At 48.8% G+C, this 16,508-nt stretch overlaps 1 protein-coding gene across 1 annotated transcript; it reads right to left on the reverse strand.

Moving 5' to 3' along the window:
• Positions 1 to 392: 392 nt before the first annotated feature.
• Positions 393 to 6,843, reverse strand: LOC123092604 (oxysterol-binding protein-related protein 3A). The gene is made up of 10 exons (XM_044514405.1): positions 6,477 to 6,843; positions 5,546 to 5,639; positions 3,174 to 3,290; positions 2,475 to 2,547; positions 2,276 to 2,394; positions 1,968 to 2,089; positions 1,642 to 1,818; positions 1,316 to 1,460; positions 1,032 to 1,210; positions 393 to 894 (listed from the first exon to the last, which is right to left on the reverse strand). The coding sequence occupies exons 1-10, from the start codon at positions 6,590 to 6,592 to the stop codon at positions 645 to 647; spliced, it is 1,392 nt and encodes a 463-aa protein (XP_044370340.1). The 5' UTR covers positions 6,593 to 6,843; the 3' UTR covers positions 393 to 644.
• Between the last annotated feature and the right edge of the window lie 9,665 nt (positions 6,844 to 16,508).

Genomic DNA, 16,508 nt, shown 5'->3' on the forward strand with positions numbered 1-16,508 from the left:
ATCTCTGAGAACAGCCCCAGCTGTACCACTAAGCCGATCATGACCAAACGCATCGGTTATCTACAAGACGCCAAGGCAAGCAGCAGGGCCACGGAAACATCGCATTCATCACCGTGCGACCGCCATTAGTGCCGCCCATCCAACACAGTAACCCACAACTGCTTGTCATGATCCAATCAACAACTTTTTTGAGAGAGAGCAAGTTACAGTCCACACCTCTGCCTACCTCTCAGATCAAGTACGCACACGCTTCCGAAGATACCGCGGGCCAATGGCTGCTGCTTCGGTCACTTATATTTGATGAAAAATTGCAAGGGGCCGTGTGTGGATTTTTGGACTGAAGTGTTCAATACAATGCAGGGACCAAATAGTCCCCAGTTGCGACGCGATAATAATCTTCCTAATTTCCCACTGAAATTGATCTTTAAATAAATTTCACCAGCTTCTACTAGACTTACGACAACAGAATATGGACTACATCAAATACACAATCACATCCTGAACTGTATCACAGCATGAAGAGAAAAAAGTGGAAAGTCATATAATACTACAAGGCACGAAAACCACCGGTATGGATCAGCACAAGGCCTGAAAGCGTTTTAGATGAGAAAATAAATATATGGGTGGCTTCAGACCCTTTCAAATCATTGGGAAGGCGAGTCGCCATACTGCCACGGGTTGAACTCGATGGAGCTGACGTCCGTCTCCTCGGCAACGGCACTAGAGCTGTCTATCGCAGCCCGGTGCTCGGCGTATCTGCCATTGTACTCATACACCTCCAGATCGCCCCACGGGGTAGGGGAGATGTCTTCGGTCATTTTGAACCATTTTGGTGTAAACTGCTCCCCCTTGGTGTCCCGGATTTTCTTCTCAGCTCTTTGTTGTTCTTCAAGCCTGAAAGCATGAACACAAACATCAGATAAATACTGATCAAAGGCAAGCCAAATTCCTCAAATGTCAATATAATTTGTAAAGTTGAGTGTCAAGCCGCAACAACTAGCTATGGGAAGTATAGAAAAGTCAGTAGTTACCTGCTCTTGTGTGCCCCAGATTTAGACATGTCACCCTTCTCAAGGGCATATCTGTCGGGCCTTAATCGGGAGTCTGAAGGCAAGAGCTTCTTAGGTGCTGTATCAAAGCTATTTATTTTGTGCGCAAAGTATGTATACTGGTACTTGTCATTCGGTGGAGCAGGAGCGGCTTTCCAGACCTGGGACAAGTACAATTTCAGCAGCAGCAAATATCCACTAGTAAGACAGCATGCCTAATATAACATACACTCTCTGTATTGATGAATACTGAAAGAAAGCCTTACCTCTTTTAGCTCGGTCCCTGGAAGAGGATCACCTTCTTGATCACAAGGCTGGTAACTCATGGACTTGTTCCATTTTCCTGTCATCATTATTTTCGGTTCTTCAGCTGCAGTATATACATACCCATCCACCTCGAACCGCCCAGCCCTGACATAAACAGTAAGATGAGATGGGCCTAGCCACATTATGAACTAGAATTAACTATTGAGCTCTATGAATGAAAACAAGCCACATATACGACTACGAGGCCGCATTGTAATGGGAGATAAAGACCAGAAGAACTACTACAAAATACTAAACTGAACAAGGACGGTCAATACTAACATACCCAAACCAGCCGCATGGCTGGAAATACAGCACGGCTTTGTCTCCAGTTGTCAAATTTGTCAGGACCATCTCTCCAAAAGAGTCTACCCATGTGCGCCCAAATATCAAGTTGTTGACCTTGGTCAGTGGTGGTACCAATTCCAACACGACACCGGACTTTTTAAGTGTCACTCTAGTCCTGTGATGAAGAAACACGTTCAGAAGTTAGATATACATAAATGGTTTCTATAGAACCTTGAAATCAATCTGACATTTTGACCATAAGCTTTTATAGAAGCTTTCAGACACAAATATATCCATACAAACAATTGTATCTCAATCAATTACCTTCCAACTGGATACACTTCCACTGAGTTTCCCAAGAACTTTGTCTTCAACTTCGATGTGATGTCGTAAGTAAAATGATCGTTCTCACAGTGAGCTACACCCATCGGAGGATGATGGCTTACCTATGAAAATAAAATTAATGAAAAAATAGACTAAGAGAAGTAAATACAGTAAACAAAATGCAGAATTAACATGTCTGATTAACAAAAGGTAATTAAGAGTGAGAAAAGGTAGTAATTGCAGATAAAATACTTCCTAGTTAATTCAGCTTGTTTTTGAAATTGCAATATTTCACATCCATCACTAACCTGCTCAGCAATAAATGTAATACCCTGATGGTTAACCATCTCATACGTCTCTCCAAGGATGGGATTGAAAGGCTTCCACGTACGGTGGTAGGCTAGGTAGGCTGACAAAGCCCATGTAGCTGTAAAGTAGGGTTCAAAGCTCAGTCAGCCAGAATATTGCATTAGAGTAGAGTTGCAGGTGAGGGAAGGGCAAACTCACAAGCATATACCATCCGCATGTGCGGATCCTCACATTCATCTGCTTTGTCTAACAGGTCACAATATTCCATCAACTGCATTCAGTATAAACAGCTGAAATATTAGTAAATATTCGTTGTAAAGATACTGATAATTTATTGCCCGCAGACTCCATGTGATGCTTAGGCAAGAACAGGAAGACATGGGAGAGAAATCAAAGAACGACTGCCACATATCTCCAGAACGACTATCAATAGAATCTCACAAGACGATCTAGCTGCTGATTTTCAGTATTTAACCTACGACACTACAGTGACCAGACTTGCACAGTCAAACACCAAAATAGAAATGCTATATGTAAATTTTACGACCAACAATCAGCAGAAATGTATATCATACGGAGTAGCTAACTTTGATGAACCTTGACAGAAAATAGTTTACTGAAGGGGTAAAGTACTACTGATTATATACAGACTAAGACTAGGCACAGAATCAAACAACTGCATACTACTGATTATATACAGACTAAGACTAGGCACATTGTTCAGTGTTTCAATTATGCAGTCAGTGGACTCTTGTCACTCTCTGTGGGGCTTTTGACCTTGCTTGGCAGATCAATTGTTGCATTTTCACACTCTGCCCTGGTCACTGTTTCTGTATGGTACAGTAGCTAAGATGAACAAACATTGAGAACTCTAAATCAGAGCTTAGCAGTACAAACCTCCGCCATTTTCTGAAGCATTGACATCGGCTCAAAGATGATGACTGGAAGTGTAACAAGTGACGTTACATCTGACCCTATGTACTTGTTCATCATCTTCCAGTAACTGTCCCGATCCTGCAAGTTGACTGCAGTGTCAAAAACAACATAAAGTGCAGAGATAATGGTATACAAGTACAACTGAATTTTGAGGGTCGCTTTACTTGTTTTAGCTAGTAAACCAAGCACAGTTCTCAGAGTAATAGTTTCCTCTAGGAAGAACACCATAAAAAGGTGAAATGTTTATTGCACAACATGGCAGTCATTACTGAATACCTATCAGCCATCCATGACGCAGATCATCACACGAGGTACATAAAAGTCATAGTTTGATAGAAACCAACAGGAAAAAAATAAACAATGGCGAATCTCACTAGTAATAACTTTTAGGGAGTTCTGATAACTGCAGTGCCAAAAACAGCATAGAAGTTAAGCAATAGACACAATAATGGTGTAGAACTAAAAATCGTGAGAGGTTCTGAGCGGCTCATCGATTTACGTTTTAGCTAGTAAACCAAGCACGGTTATCAGAGAAATAGCTCCCTCTATGAAGAACACCACAAAAAGGTGAAATTTTTAGTGCACAACATGGCGGCCATTATTCATGCATTGCCGAGGAGTTGGATATATAGTTTCTAAGTATTGTCTAGAATACTAATTCAGTACTTACGATTTAAATTATGTGAGAAATTTTCTGCATAAGAAAAAAAAACTTAACATGAAAAGTTGTGTGGGTCACAATTAAATGCAGTGTCATTTAAAACCAACTTAGAATGCACTGATGCATGTTGCATGGTAGAAGATTCTCATGCGTACATCGGACGGGTGCTAGTGGATCAAGCTAGTAAATCTAACGGCTACAAGAATTTTGATGATGTGGAAGCAATGTGATATAAAACCCACGTAAAATGCACTCATGCATGTTGCATGGTAGAGGATTCTCATGCGTACATTGGACAGATGCTAGTGGATCAAGCTAGCAAATCTAACTGCTACAACAATTTTGATGATGTGGAAGCACGCATGTTGAGATAATTAGAAGTGGTGAGTATCACTTTCTTAGGTATAATTAGGATAGGATTATCACTGAACCTACAGTTTTTGCCATGGTAGAAGATTCTCATGCGTACATCGGACGGGTGCTAGTGGATCAAGCTAGTAAATCTAACGGCTACAAGAATTTTGATGATGTGGAAGCAATGTGATATAAAACCCACGTAAAATGCACTCATGCATGTTGCATGGTAGAGGATTCTCATGCGTACATTGGACGGATGCTAGTGGATCAAGCTAGCAAATCTAACTGCTACAACAATTTTGATGATGTGGAAGCACGCATGTTGAGATAATTAGAAGTGGTGAGTATCACTTTCTTAGGTATAATTAGGATAGGATTATCACTGAACCTACAGTTTTTGCCATGGGTTCACCTCTTAATAAATGTCATTGGTCAGATACAATGTTTTCTAAACATCAATATATGGTCTGTGAATCATGAGCAAACCATGCGCAAGTATACATTATAAACATGACTTTACTAAACATGTGAGTCGAATGGTTGACAAATAGATTGAGGTAGGGTCCAGAACTCCAGATGACTAGATAGGTGGTATTTTGCCAACACGATTCCCGTGTAAAATCTCACATCCGAATCAAATTTGCTAAACTAATTCAGATATGCAGTGTCTCTGAAAGTCTGAAGAGTCCACTAGGCACATTGTTAAGATATTCTTTTTACTAACAAGACTTCAGAAGTGTGCTGGCCTCAAATTAAAGGGGAGAATACTATCTTGAATCGCATGCTTCCAGGAGTCTTAGCTTCACATGTGGTAGAACTTAGTTGCATGCGCTTCAAAGATAACACCTCCATAATATTTTTACCAACAAAATGTACCTTATTTACGAAGTTGAGGTCCAGATTAAGTATATTTTATTGAATTGAATGCAAAGTTGATTGGAATGTAAAATATTGTCGATCATGTCCAACTCTTTGTTTATCAAATACTTTCTTTCGGATAAGTTTATCAAATACTTTCTTTCAGATAAGTTTATCAAATACTTTTGATGACCTAAGAAATGCACTCACATAGCATCAATGTAAGCCCCAAAACACTACATGTATGATTAAAGAGTTCATTAGTGCCTGCAAAAGAAATGCAGATCCAGAAAAACAAGCTTCAATGATCAGTTCCTCTTATGAGAATCTGATATGCATACAGATTGATTTCATATTTTAATTTTGAGAGTTGATTTCATAATGGCTGAGTGTATGAAACAACACGAGGTTATGCCTTCCCCAAAGAATAGATTATTGTTAAATCCTTGATGCTCACCTCCTGTTTCCATCGCCCCTTCATAGCCTCTGCTTCCGCATCATCTGTGCCTCCATCTGGGTTGATAACTTCAAGCCCTTCATAGCCAACCAACCTGTAGACAGCACAAAACTGTTCATTAATTGTTTGAAAGTGCCAAGTAAAGAACATAATTTCTTCAACTAAAAGAATATATATTTACAGGGGAGACAGATAGGCATCCAACGGCAAGCACATTTCAGAAGAATTCAAGCCCCAAAAGGCAAAAGAGAAGAATAAAGTGAAGAGACGCCAAATGATGTGCATGTCATTTTCGCAGTATGCCAAACTTAAATCTGCATAGCACACCCTGTCTGCTTTGAATTGCACATACAGAAATTGCCTGTACTTCAAAAACAGGACAATTACAATATCCTATTTGAGGCATAACATGCTAGTATACTATATATCCAGAAAAAGAATCAACTTCAACCAATTATTGACTACTCCCTCCGTTCCTAAATATAAGCCCTTTCGAATGTAGTCCGTATTGAAATCTCTAAAAAGGCTTATATTTAGAAACGGAAGGAGTAATCATACTAGTATTAGGTAGGAATTGCTTTTTCTACATGCTGAACACACAGACCAGTGATCTCTAGAGTGTTTCTACAAAACAGCAACTAAGCTACTCACCGGACAGTGCAATCATTAAGCTACAACAAACGACAGTACGAGATCATGTAACACTACGATCGCTAAAGTCTCGAGCTTGGAACTCAAATGAAGCACGTAATTCCACAATTCGCCAAAATCAGCTCACGGGGCCGACACCAAGGAGCTGAGATCGCGCGTGGAAGCATCGGATCAAATGGCGGAGAGGCAGCGGTAAGCATATGCATAGTTCCCGAAGAAATCGGGAGAGCTCGAGGCGGATCTGGAGAGAGCGGGTAGGTAGGCCGGCGCGGAGACTCACCCGTTGACCGATTTGTGCACGGCAGTGCCCCAGCTGCGCACGCCCGCGGCGATCGAGGAGAAGAAGCCTCCGCCACCGCCCGACGACGCGGCCAGGTCCTGGTCCTTGGACCCCATCGCCGGCGATCTGCGCGGTCAGAGGGAAGCTCCCGCGCAGAGGAGTCGGGGAGGGGGATATGCTAGGGTTTGGGAAGCCGCACGAGGAGGGGGCGCCCGCTAACCCCTGCCTAGAGATGGTGGTAGAGGAGCGCTGGTGAGGAGAGCGGCAGCGATGGCGATGGCGACGTCGCCGTGTGGGAGCAGGAATACTACAAGGAGACGAGAGAATTTGGAACGGCCGCGGGTGGTGAGAAGAAAAGGCCGAGCAGGCGGCGAAACGAACCGGCAGCAGCGCAACGTGGGTAGGCGAGATGACCACGATGCCCTCGCTGATTCCGCCCCGTTTACAATTCCAACTCTGTCGCCGGTGGACCGTTGCCGTTTCTCACTCGCTACACCGGCGATTTCTTAGCAAAGTCAGTAGTCGAAAATCTGACTTTTGAAGTAAGTATTATCAAAAAAAAATTCTAAAAATAGGACTTTTTTTTGGAAAAATGAGAGTTCTATTCCAGCGGTGTAATGTTACACTCTAGAGGCACGATTTCCTCACTACATAAAGACCCTCTATTGAGACATAGTATATGCAACTCTATCTTGGGTACGAGAGAATTTTTTGATGTATAGGGCTTATTTGTGCATTTCTAGCATGTGTATTTTATCAATAAAAATAGGATAGTTGTGTTCATCGCTCGATACAGAGGCCTTGGTTATCATCATTTTCGAATAAAATACTAAAAAGTATAACGCACGTAAGTTATATGTGACTTTTTATCTAAGTGTTTTTTCCTTCCCCTTGGTGGCTAGGGTAAACAATTCCTCCCAGACTTCGCTAACGAGTTCATGGATTGGCCTCCCCTCTACCTATCATTCCGGCGGCCGGTGACGTGGAATGGAATCGCGGTGTCTCCGCTTCGGCTAATAGTTTAGGTTAGGGTTTTTTGTCCTCGCTGGTGAGGTGCTCAGGCGGATGACGACACTTCTTTTTTGAGTTTGTCTTTCGGGCTTCGATCTTCCCTAAGTCCGTCCATCTGAACATAGTCGACGGAGCTCCGGCGTAGTTTCCTGTTGTCTCCTTGAGGTGCCTGCGCAACGACAAGACTTCAGTCAGTTATTTCATATATATATTCAAAGGTCCAACGGCGACGACTGCGGCTCCAGGGCGCTGGTCCTTAGGGGCACATGTGACGGAGTCAAATCCAACGGATCTCGGGTAGGGGGTCCGAGCTAGTAGCCGCGACGCGATGATAACAGAGACACATGTTTTTACACAAGGTTGATCTCTCCTAAGAGATAAAATCCTACGATTCTACTTGTGTTGTATTGATTTAGGATGGAGTACAAAGTACATGAGATATACCACGAAATCATCGTTTGTCTATCTATGAGTATGACCCCTTTGTTTATATATAGGTACCGGGGGGTCCAGGGTTACAAATTAGTCGGCTACGTACAAGGAGAATGTGATGTAGATGTCAAGTCTTCGGTAGCTTTCCTTCTATCCGCCATGGGCCGCCCTGACGTGGCCCGCCAGTGAACTGACACTGGGTTCATCGGCTTGGCACACCTAGCCGGATGATGGCGTGGTGAGCGACCCCAATCCGAGCCAACGTTAACGTGCACAAAGACTTTCTGGATGTCATGGACAATGTCAAACCAGCTCTGGTAGTGGAGCGGTGTCGGTGTCAAAACCGGCGGATCTCGGGTAGGGGGTCCCGAACTGTGCGTCTAGGCGGATGGTAACAGGAGACAAGGGACACGATGTTTTACCCAGGTTCGGGCCCTCTTGATGGAGGTAAAACCCTACGTCTTGCTTGATTAATATTGATGATGTGTGTTACAAGAGTAGGTCTACCACGAGATCAAGGAGGCTAAACCCTAGAAGCTAGCCTATGGTATGATTGTTGTTCGTCATACAGACTAAAGCCATCCGGTTTATATAGACACCGGAGAGGGCTAGAGTTACACAGAGTCGGTTACAATGATAGGAGATCTACATATCCGTATCGCCAAGCTTGCCTTCCATGCAAGGAAAGTCCCATCCGGACACGGGACGAAGTCTTCAATCTTGTATCTTCATAGTCTTAGAGTCCGGCCGATGATGATAGTTCGGCTATCCGGACACCCCCTAGTCCAGGACTCCCTCAGTAGCCCCTGAACCAGGCTTCAATGACGACGAGTCCGGCGCGCATATTGTCTTCGGCATTGCAAGGCGGGTTCCTCCTCCGAATAATTTATGGAAGATTGTGAACACCAGGATAGTGTCCGGCTCTGCAAAATAAATTCCACGCACCACCGTAGAGAGAATAATATTTACACAAGTTCAATCTGCTGACGTATTTGGTGGCGTGACGTCACACCACTACCAAGCCTTTACTTGAATTGTTTTTATTGTACCACCTCAGCGTGTTTAGCGAAGCGGTTTCCTTGGCACGTCTTGTCGAAGCAGAGATCGTGTTCCCCTTATTCTGGGATTCCCATCAATACGGACGTGGGTAACCCAACCGCGCCATTGATTGCGGCGCTTGGGAGATAAGCGAGTTTTATCAGGCCGGTGGGGACACATGTTTTTGTCCGCCCATATAAGGGGATAAAGATCCAACCCTTTTACCTGCACCTTCTTCCTCCTTGGCTTATCCATCTCCGCGAACTCGAGCTCCAGCGCCCAAGTCCGCACATCTCACCTCAACCTCCTCCAACTATGTCCGGAGCGGGAGGCAAGTGGATGGCCTCCTCCGTCACGGAGGGGCACATCCAGAAGCTGCGCAGCGCCGGATATTTGTCCAGCAACATCGCGCATCGGCTCCCCGACGAGGGAGAGCTCATCCCCACCCCCAGGCCCCATGAGAGGGTAGTATTTCTTCCCCATTTCCTCCGCGGACTGGGCTTCCCACTCCATCCCTTTGTCCGGGGGCTCATGTTCTACTACGGCCTGGATTTCCATGATCTGGCCCCGAATTTCATCCTCAACATCTCGGCGTTTATCGTCGTGTGTGAGGCCTTCCTCTGCATCCAGCCCCACTTCGGCTTGTGGCTCAAGACCTTCAGTGTCAAGCCGAAGGTTGTGAAGGGAAGCCAAGCGGAGTGCGGAGGCGCCATGGTGGGCAGGATGTCCAACGTTACTTGGCTTGAGGGCACTTTCGTGGAAACCATTAAGGGGTGGCAATCGGGGTGGTTCTACATCACCGAGCCGCGTGACCCTGAATGGGCAGCGGCCCCCGAATTCAGATCTGGCATCCCCACACGGCTCACCTCCTGGAAAGAGAGCGGCCGGACATGGGGTGATTCGGAGGAGCTGACCGGACTCCAAGCCTGCATCCAAAAGCTAGTGGACAAGAAGCTCAAGCTTGTCAACGTAGTCCAGGTCATGCTCATCCGCCGGATTCTCCCGTGCCAACGACGGGGCTTCAACATGTGGGAGTTCGATCCGGCGCAGCACCAGACTTTGAGCGGGCTCTTCGACACTACGTACGAAGATGTCTGGAAGGTGCTGTTCAAGGGCGCCGAGGCTCCCGCATCCGCTACCGAAGATCGCGGATTCAGCTCGCAGCGTCCGGCTGATGAGGTAAGTGATTTTGTCCTTTACGGGACGCTTGTTTTCCATAGTTTGACTCTATGCGGGATCTAAACTCCCTCTCCTTTGACAGGACTGGCTGGCGAAGGCCGAGCAGACTATCTGTCCGGCCCCATTGCCAGAGGACCCAGCGGACGCCCGCTTAACGGGGCTGCTGGCTCCGGCACCCCACGTGGTGCCGGAGAAGAAGGCCAAGAAGAAGGCCACGGGCACTCGGAAGAGTTCCCGTTTTCAGGTGTTATCGGATGATGACTCCGAGGCTGACTCCTCTCACAAAGGCGAGGAGGAGAAGAAGAAAGCCTCTCCCCAGCGGGGGGAGGGAAGAAAAGGAAGGCCTCCCCAACGAGGGAGGCCGAAGGGTCCAAGAAGGGAAAAACTCTTTCCCCGGACTGCTCTGCCAACGCCAGCGACGACGACGAGGACTGGCCTCCAAGGGCCAAGCCCCTGGCGAGATCGTAAGTATCCGGACTCCCGAATAACTTCATGGTTTTTCTTTTCGCCACGTAATGTCTTTCTAATGCCGCATACAACCCTGCAGTCCGCCCAAGGATGATCTTCCCGCTTCGTCGAGCGGGTCCTTAGGTGCGTCGGATATGGATTCTCTTCCAACCGCCTCCACCCCCCGTGATGCGGACGATGCCGAGGTGGGATCCCGGGAAGGGACCCACCAGGAGGAGGAGGCCCCGGAGGTGTCGCAGAACAACCTCCCGGACTTTGCACCGGACTCGGCCCCGGAACCCATAGTGGCTCCGGAGTCCGGCGGGCGGCCCCTTCGTAAGAAGGGCAAGACCGTGACGCCGGCAGCCTCCGTCCAACCGGAGGCGCCGGATAGCTTGCTGGAGGCGCTCAATGGCGCCTCCATCAAAGAGGAACACCGCACTGTTATGAGTGCGGTGATTCAGAAGGTTCAGCTCGCCAAGAGCGGGCTGACCGAAGCCTGCAGCAGCCTTCTAACAGGCTTTGAGGTAAGAATTTTGATATATGTAAAATAGTACCGCATAGACAGTAGCCCCTGATGCTCGGTTCGGTGTTCGGAAAGAAAAGCCGGACTGAGGATCTAAAAAGATATACGCAGGAGTCATAAAAAATATGTCAATATGGGATTGCAGGCTGCGCTGCTGACCTCTGCCGCATTGACTGCGGAGGTCAATGCTTTGAAGCAAAGCCTCGAGCGGTCCGAGAACGAGCTCGGCCGTGCCAAGAAGCAGCTCGAGGACAAGGAAGGTGAGTAACACCTTATTAAAATTGTACCTTACAGAAAAGGATTTTGGTTGCAAGAAGAATGACAAGGATAACGTGGGTATTGCAGGGGCCACTAACGAGGTGGCGACCCTGAAGGAGGCGGTGGCCGCGGCCGAACGTAATGCGGCCGCGGAGCGCACCGAGCGAGAGAAGCAGGAGGCGCGGGTGGCGGAGGTACAGCAAGAGCTCCAGGATCTCGTGGAAAAACATGAGAGCCTGGAGCGTGACTCGAAGACTCGAGAGTCTGAGCTTGCATCGGCTCTTGAGAGTGCCAAAGCCGCTAAGGCCGAAGCCTACAAGGCCCTCCAAGAAATCGAGGCGTTGAAGAAAATAGCGGCGGGTAAGGCATTTTTCATGCAAAGTAAGCATGTGAGTGTTAATTACCTGTTACTTACCCGAATTCGGAGCTCTCCAGGAGCGTTCGCAGATCTTCCTCGCAGCGTGTCCGATGCTGCCGCGTTCTACCGGGCCGAGGAGGGGAGCTCGACGGAGAAGGTCTTCTGGTCTCAGTATGCTGAGGCCGGACATCCGGTGCCCCTTAGCGACCAGCTGAAGCAGCTGGTCGAGCTCCACAAGGTGGCCGAACAGGCCATGAAGGGCCTCATAGTTCGGCTGTGGCCTAAGGAGGCCATGCCTGGGAGCTACTTCGGCCTGGTGCGGCGGCTGGTGGATGCGTGCCCGTGGGTTGAAGTCATCAAGCACTCCGCCTGTATTGAAGGTGCCCGTCGGGCCCTTGCCCGCGCAAAGGTGCACTGGGGCAAGATGGATGCCCAGAAGCTTGTGACGGACCCGCCACCGCAGGGCAAGGAGCATCGCACGCCCGAGATGTATTATAAGAGTGTCCTGAAGGGTGCCCGCATTATTGCGGGTGAGTGCTCCAAAGATGTAATATTTGAGTAGACTCGCATTTTGTTATCCTGTGCGCTGAAAACTTAGTTCATATGCGCTAAGCAACGCTTGTTAATTTAAAATATTACCTTCTGTGCGGCTGTTTATCAAATCTGAGAGATGGCAAGTCGTCGGCTTCAGCCCCCATGCCACGAGTGCTGGGGTGTTCGGGATAAACTTGAGCACTCTTGTTCCCATTTTTGGGTCCATCTAGGGAGGCGCTCAACACAACGAACAAGGCAACCGGACTTATAATGCTTGAACACTCTCACTTAGCCATAGAATTCTATAATTTTAAATTTCGGCGAAGCCCCTAGTCTTCGGAAGGCCGAATTTGGGGCGCTATCCACGCCTGGGCCGGACAAAGCTGGCTCCTCGCTCTAAGCGGCATAAGTCTTTAGGGACTCGCAAAAAACCTCTCGAACAGCGACCGGCTCTCGCCTCATCATGACGGTCAGTTTTAGCTTTCTCCACTGAGGCGCTCGCCCAGCTCAACTGGGGCGCAATCGCAGTGGTTCTCCCAGTGCTACCTTAGCCGATACAACGGAACGTAAGGTACCAAAACATGGGAGCCGGGCAAACCCAACTATTGACCCAAGACATGATTCGGAGCCGATGCATATAATGCTATAAGTTCGGGGTGCCGCACTTGTGAAAGTGTTCGGACTTATCACACCATGATGCGGGAAACATAAGCCCCTGGTGTATTTAGCCGTACCAAAATGTACGGATGCAACATGTCATAAATGAACATATGTATAAGAAAGAAATGCAATTGGAAGCAAAAAGGTGCTGCATTACTTATTCAAGAAAAACTGCTGTAAATGCAGAACGATACAAATGGTGCGATAAGCAAGGGATGGGACTATTAAACATGTCCCCCTCCAGGGGTAGGCTGCGGAATGGTGCATAAAACAGATTTAATGCTCGTAATGGAGACCATCTGGATATTCGTTGTAGCCTTTCTCCTCCCCTGGCCGTTGCATCGTGAGTTCGGCAGGTGTGCTGCCGGACAGGGCCTCGGACGAACGGAGTCCTGTGGGTAAAAATAAAAAGAAAAAAGAAAAAAAGAACGACACACTTGAGAGCCCCTGGTGTGGTTGATCCGCATTCTGGGCCTATCGTGGTCGTGCCCCTCTCCCCATGCCCATGGTATCTTCAGAGCGTAATGGTGTACGCGAAGGACCTGTCTTGACGTTTTGCAGGGGCTGGGGTTGGGGCCGCACTACTACGCGTGCTCGGAACGTGCCAGGTGGTCTTGTTGTAGGTTACTCCGGGCGCGTTTAGCCGTGTCCGGCCGCTTAACGGCCGGACTCGAGAATTGCCTTAAGAGGCTGCATTGTACTTCTGCCGCGAGAGCCGCTGTATGTTCCTCCGTTCGGAGAGAGCGTTCAGTGTTTCCGTTGACCGTGATGACTCCTCGAGGGCCTGGCATCTTGAGCTTGAGGTATGCGTAGTGCGGCACCGCGTTGAACTTTGCAAACGCGGTACGTCCGAGCAGGGCATGATAGCCGCTGCGGAACGGAACTATGTCGAAGATTAACTCCTCGCTTCGGAAGTTATCCGGGGATCCGAAGACCACTTCCAGTGTAACTGAGCCTGTACAATTGGCTTCTACACCTGGTATGACGCCTTTAAAGGTCGTCTTGGTAGGTTTAATCCTTGAGGGGTCTATGCCCATTTTGCGCACTGTATCCTGATAAAGCAGGTTCAGGCTGCTGCCGCCGTCCATCAGGACTCTGGTGAGGTGAAATCCATCGACGATTGGGTCTAAAACCAATGCGGCGAATCCGCCGTGGCGGATGCTGGTGGGGTGGTCCCTTCGGTCAAAAGTGATCGGGCAGGAGGACCATGGATTGAACTTCAGGGCAACTGGCTCCATCGCGTATACATCCCTGAGTGCACGCTTCCGCTCCCTTTTGGGTATGTGTGTTGCGTATATCATGTTCACCGTCCGCACCTGTGGGGGGAAACCCTTCTGTCCTCTATTGTTCGGCGGTCGGGTCTCTTCCTCGTCATCGCTATGCAGCCCCTTGTCATTATTTTCGGCAATTAACTTGCCTGCCTGCTTGAATACCCAACAGTCCCTGTTGGTGTGGTTGGCTGGCTTTTCGGGGGTGCCGTGTATCTGGCACGAGCGGTCGAGTATTCGGTCCAAATTGGACGGACCCGGAGTAGTTCTTTTGAATGGCTTTTTCCGCTGACCGGGTTTAGAGCCTCTGAATCCGGCATTGACTGCCGTATCCTCACTATTGTCGCCGTTAATGCGGCGTTTGTTTTTGTTGCGACGCGACCTGCCATTACGGTCCTTGATATCCGGACTGCCAGAATTTTTGCTGAGGTTGTTGCTGCGTGCTAGCCAGCTGTCCTCACTCGCGTAGAAGCGGGTCATGAGTGATGTGAGGGCTGCCATGGATTTCGGCTTTTCCTGTCCCAGGTGCCGGGCAAGCCACTCGTCGCGGATGTTATGTTTGAAGGCCGCGAGGGCCTCCGCATCCGGACAGTCGACGATTTGGTTTTTCTTGGTTAAGAACCGTGTCCAGAATTGTCTGGCCGATTCGTCTGGCTGCTGAATTATATGGCTTAGGTCGTCAGCGTCTGGTGGTCGCACATACGTGCCTTGGAAGTTATCGAGGAATGCGGCTTCCAGGTCTTCCCAACTCCCGATTGACTCTGCTGGCAAGCTGTTAAGCCAATGCCGGGCTGGACCTTTAAGTTTGAGTGGGAGATATTTAATGGCGTGAAGATCGTCACCGCGGGCCATGTGGATGTGGAGGAGATAGTCTTCGATCCAAACCGCGGGGTCTGTTGTGCCATCGTAAGATTCAATATTCACGGGTTTAAACCCTTCGGGGATTTGATGATCCATTACTTCATCTGTGAAGCATAGTGGGTGTGCGGCGCCTCTGTACTGGGCGATATCACGACGGAGCTCAAAAGAGCTTTGTCTATTTTGTTCGGCCCGGCCGGACTTACTGTGTCCGGCGCGACGGTTGTCGTCGCGTATCATGGGGCGCCCACGCGATCCATAGATCGATCTTGATTGTCTTGCCTTATCCTCCAATATATCTCGCAAGTCCGGAGCGTTCCCCTGTGGCCTTGTGCTTTTCGAGCGATGCCGGGGTACGGTTCTAGTGAAGGGCCTAGAGGCCTCTCTGTCGCGACCACGGGGTGGTCGGTCAGCCGTATTGTCTGCTGGTGATGCAGGTTCATACGCCTCCTCCTCTAATCGGGGGAGCAGCTTGCGTTTAGGGTAGCTTTTGGAGGGGCGTTCGAGCTCATGCTCTTCGGCCGCGAGGACTTCAGTCCATCTGTCGGCTAGCAGATCTTGATCAGCTCTAAGCTGTTGCTGCTTTTTCTTGAGGCTGTTCGCCGTGGCCATAAGCCTGCGTTTAAAACGCTCTTGTTCGACGGGATCCTCAGGCACGACGAATTCGTCGTCGTCGAGGCTTGCCTCGTCTCCGGAGGGAGGCATATAATCCTCTACCTCTTCTTCTGCCGCTCTCTCATGAGGGCTGGCGTCTCCGTCCTCCTGTGCTGAATCTTGCTGGAGTGGGTTGTCTTCGGCACTGTCTGGGGTGTTATTATCTCCGGTGCCGGAATCTTCATTCTTGCTGTGGCGGGATTTAGAGCGGCGCCGCTGACGCCGGCGCTTGGGCTGTTTCTTGGAGGGGTCATCCTCCGCTGTTCCTTCGCCATTCCCATCCTTTGGGATATCCACCATGTATATGTCATATGATGAGGTGGCTTTCCAGTGCCCGGTAGGCGCTGGTTCTTGGTCGTCTCCGGCATCGTCGTCCATACCGTCGATGTCTTCGGAGTCGTAGTCTAGCATGTCGGTTAGATCGTCGACAGTGGCTACTAAGTGGGTGGTGGGTGGGCTTTGAATTTCTTCGTCGTCCGCATCCCAACCGTCCTGACCGCAGTCCGGCCAGGGCTCTCCTGATAACGAGAGATACTTTAGCGAACTCAAGATGTCGCCGAAAGGTGAGTGTTGAAAGATGTCCGCAGCGGTGAACTCCATGACCGGCGCCCAATCGGATTCGATTGGAGGGGGCGCGGGAGGTTCGGAGTCCGGCAAGGAGTCCGGCACCTCGGAGTCACGAGCTTCATGAGGGACAAGGTCAGTGTTCGGCTCTATCGCCGTAGAGGTTGCAGCCCCCGAGGCGGTGTCTAGCCATCCGTCCTCGATCTGCGCAGCCGGCTCCGAATTGAAGATCGGAGCGGGCTCGA

The sequence above is a fragment of the Triticum aestivum genome, chromosome 4B (genome assembly GCF_018294505.1).
Source record: "Triticum aestivum cultivar Chinese Spring chromosome 4B, IWGSC CS RefSeq v2.1, whole genome shotgun sequence".
In the NCBI taxonomy this organism is placed as follows: Eukaryota; Viridiplantae; Streptophyta; class Magnoliopsida; order Poales; family Poaceae; genus Triticum; species Triticum aestivum.

What these genes read in the sequence shown, in the direction of transcription:
- LOC123092604 (XM_044514405.1), bottom strand. Translation starts at nt 6,592, where the DNA reads ATGGGGTCCAAGGACCAGGACCTGGCCGCGTCGTCGGGCGGTGGCGGA. An exon ending in GAAGTGTATCCAGTTGGAAG is followed by an intron (nt 1,819 to 1,967) that starts GTAATTGATTGA and finishes TCTTCATCACAG; the next exon opens with GACTAGAGTGACACTTAAAA. An exon ending in CAGCCATGCGGCTGGTTTGG is followed by an intron (nt 1,461 to 1,641) that starts GTATGTTAGTAT and finishes TGTTTATGTCAG; the next exon opens with GGCTGGGCGGTTCGAGGTGG.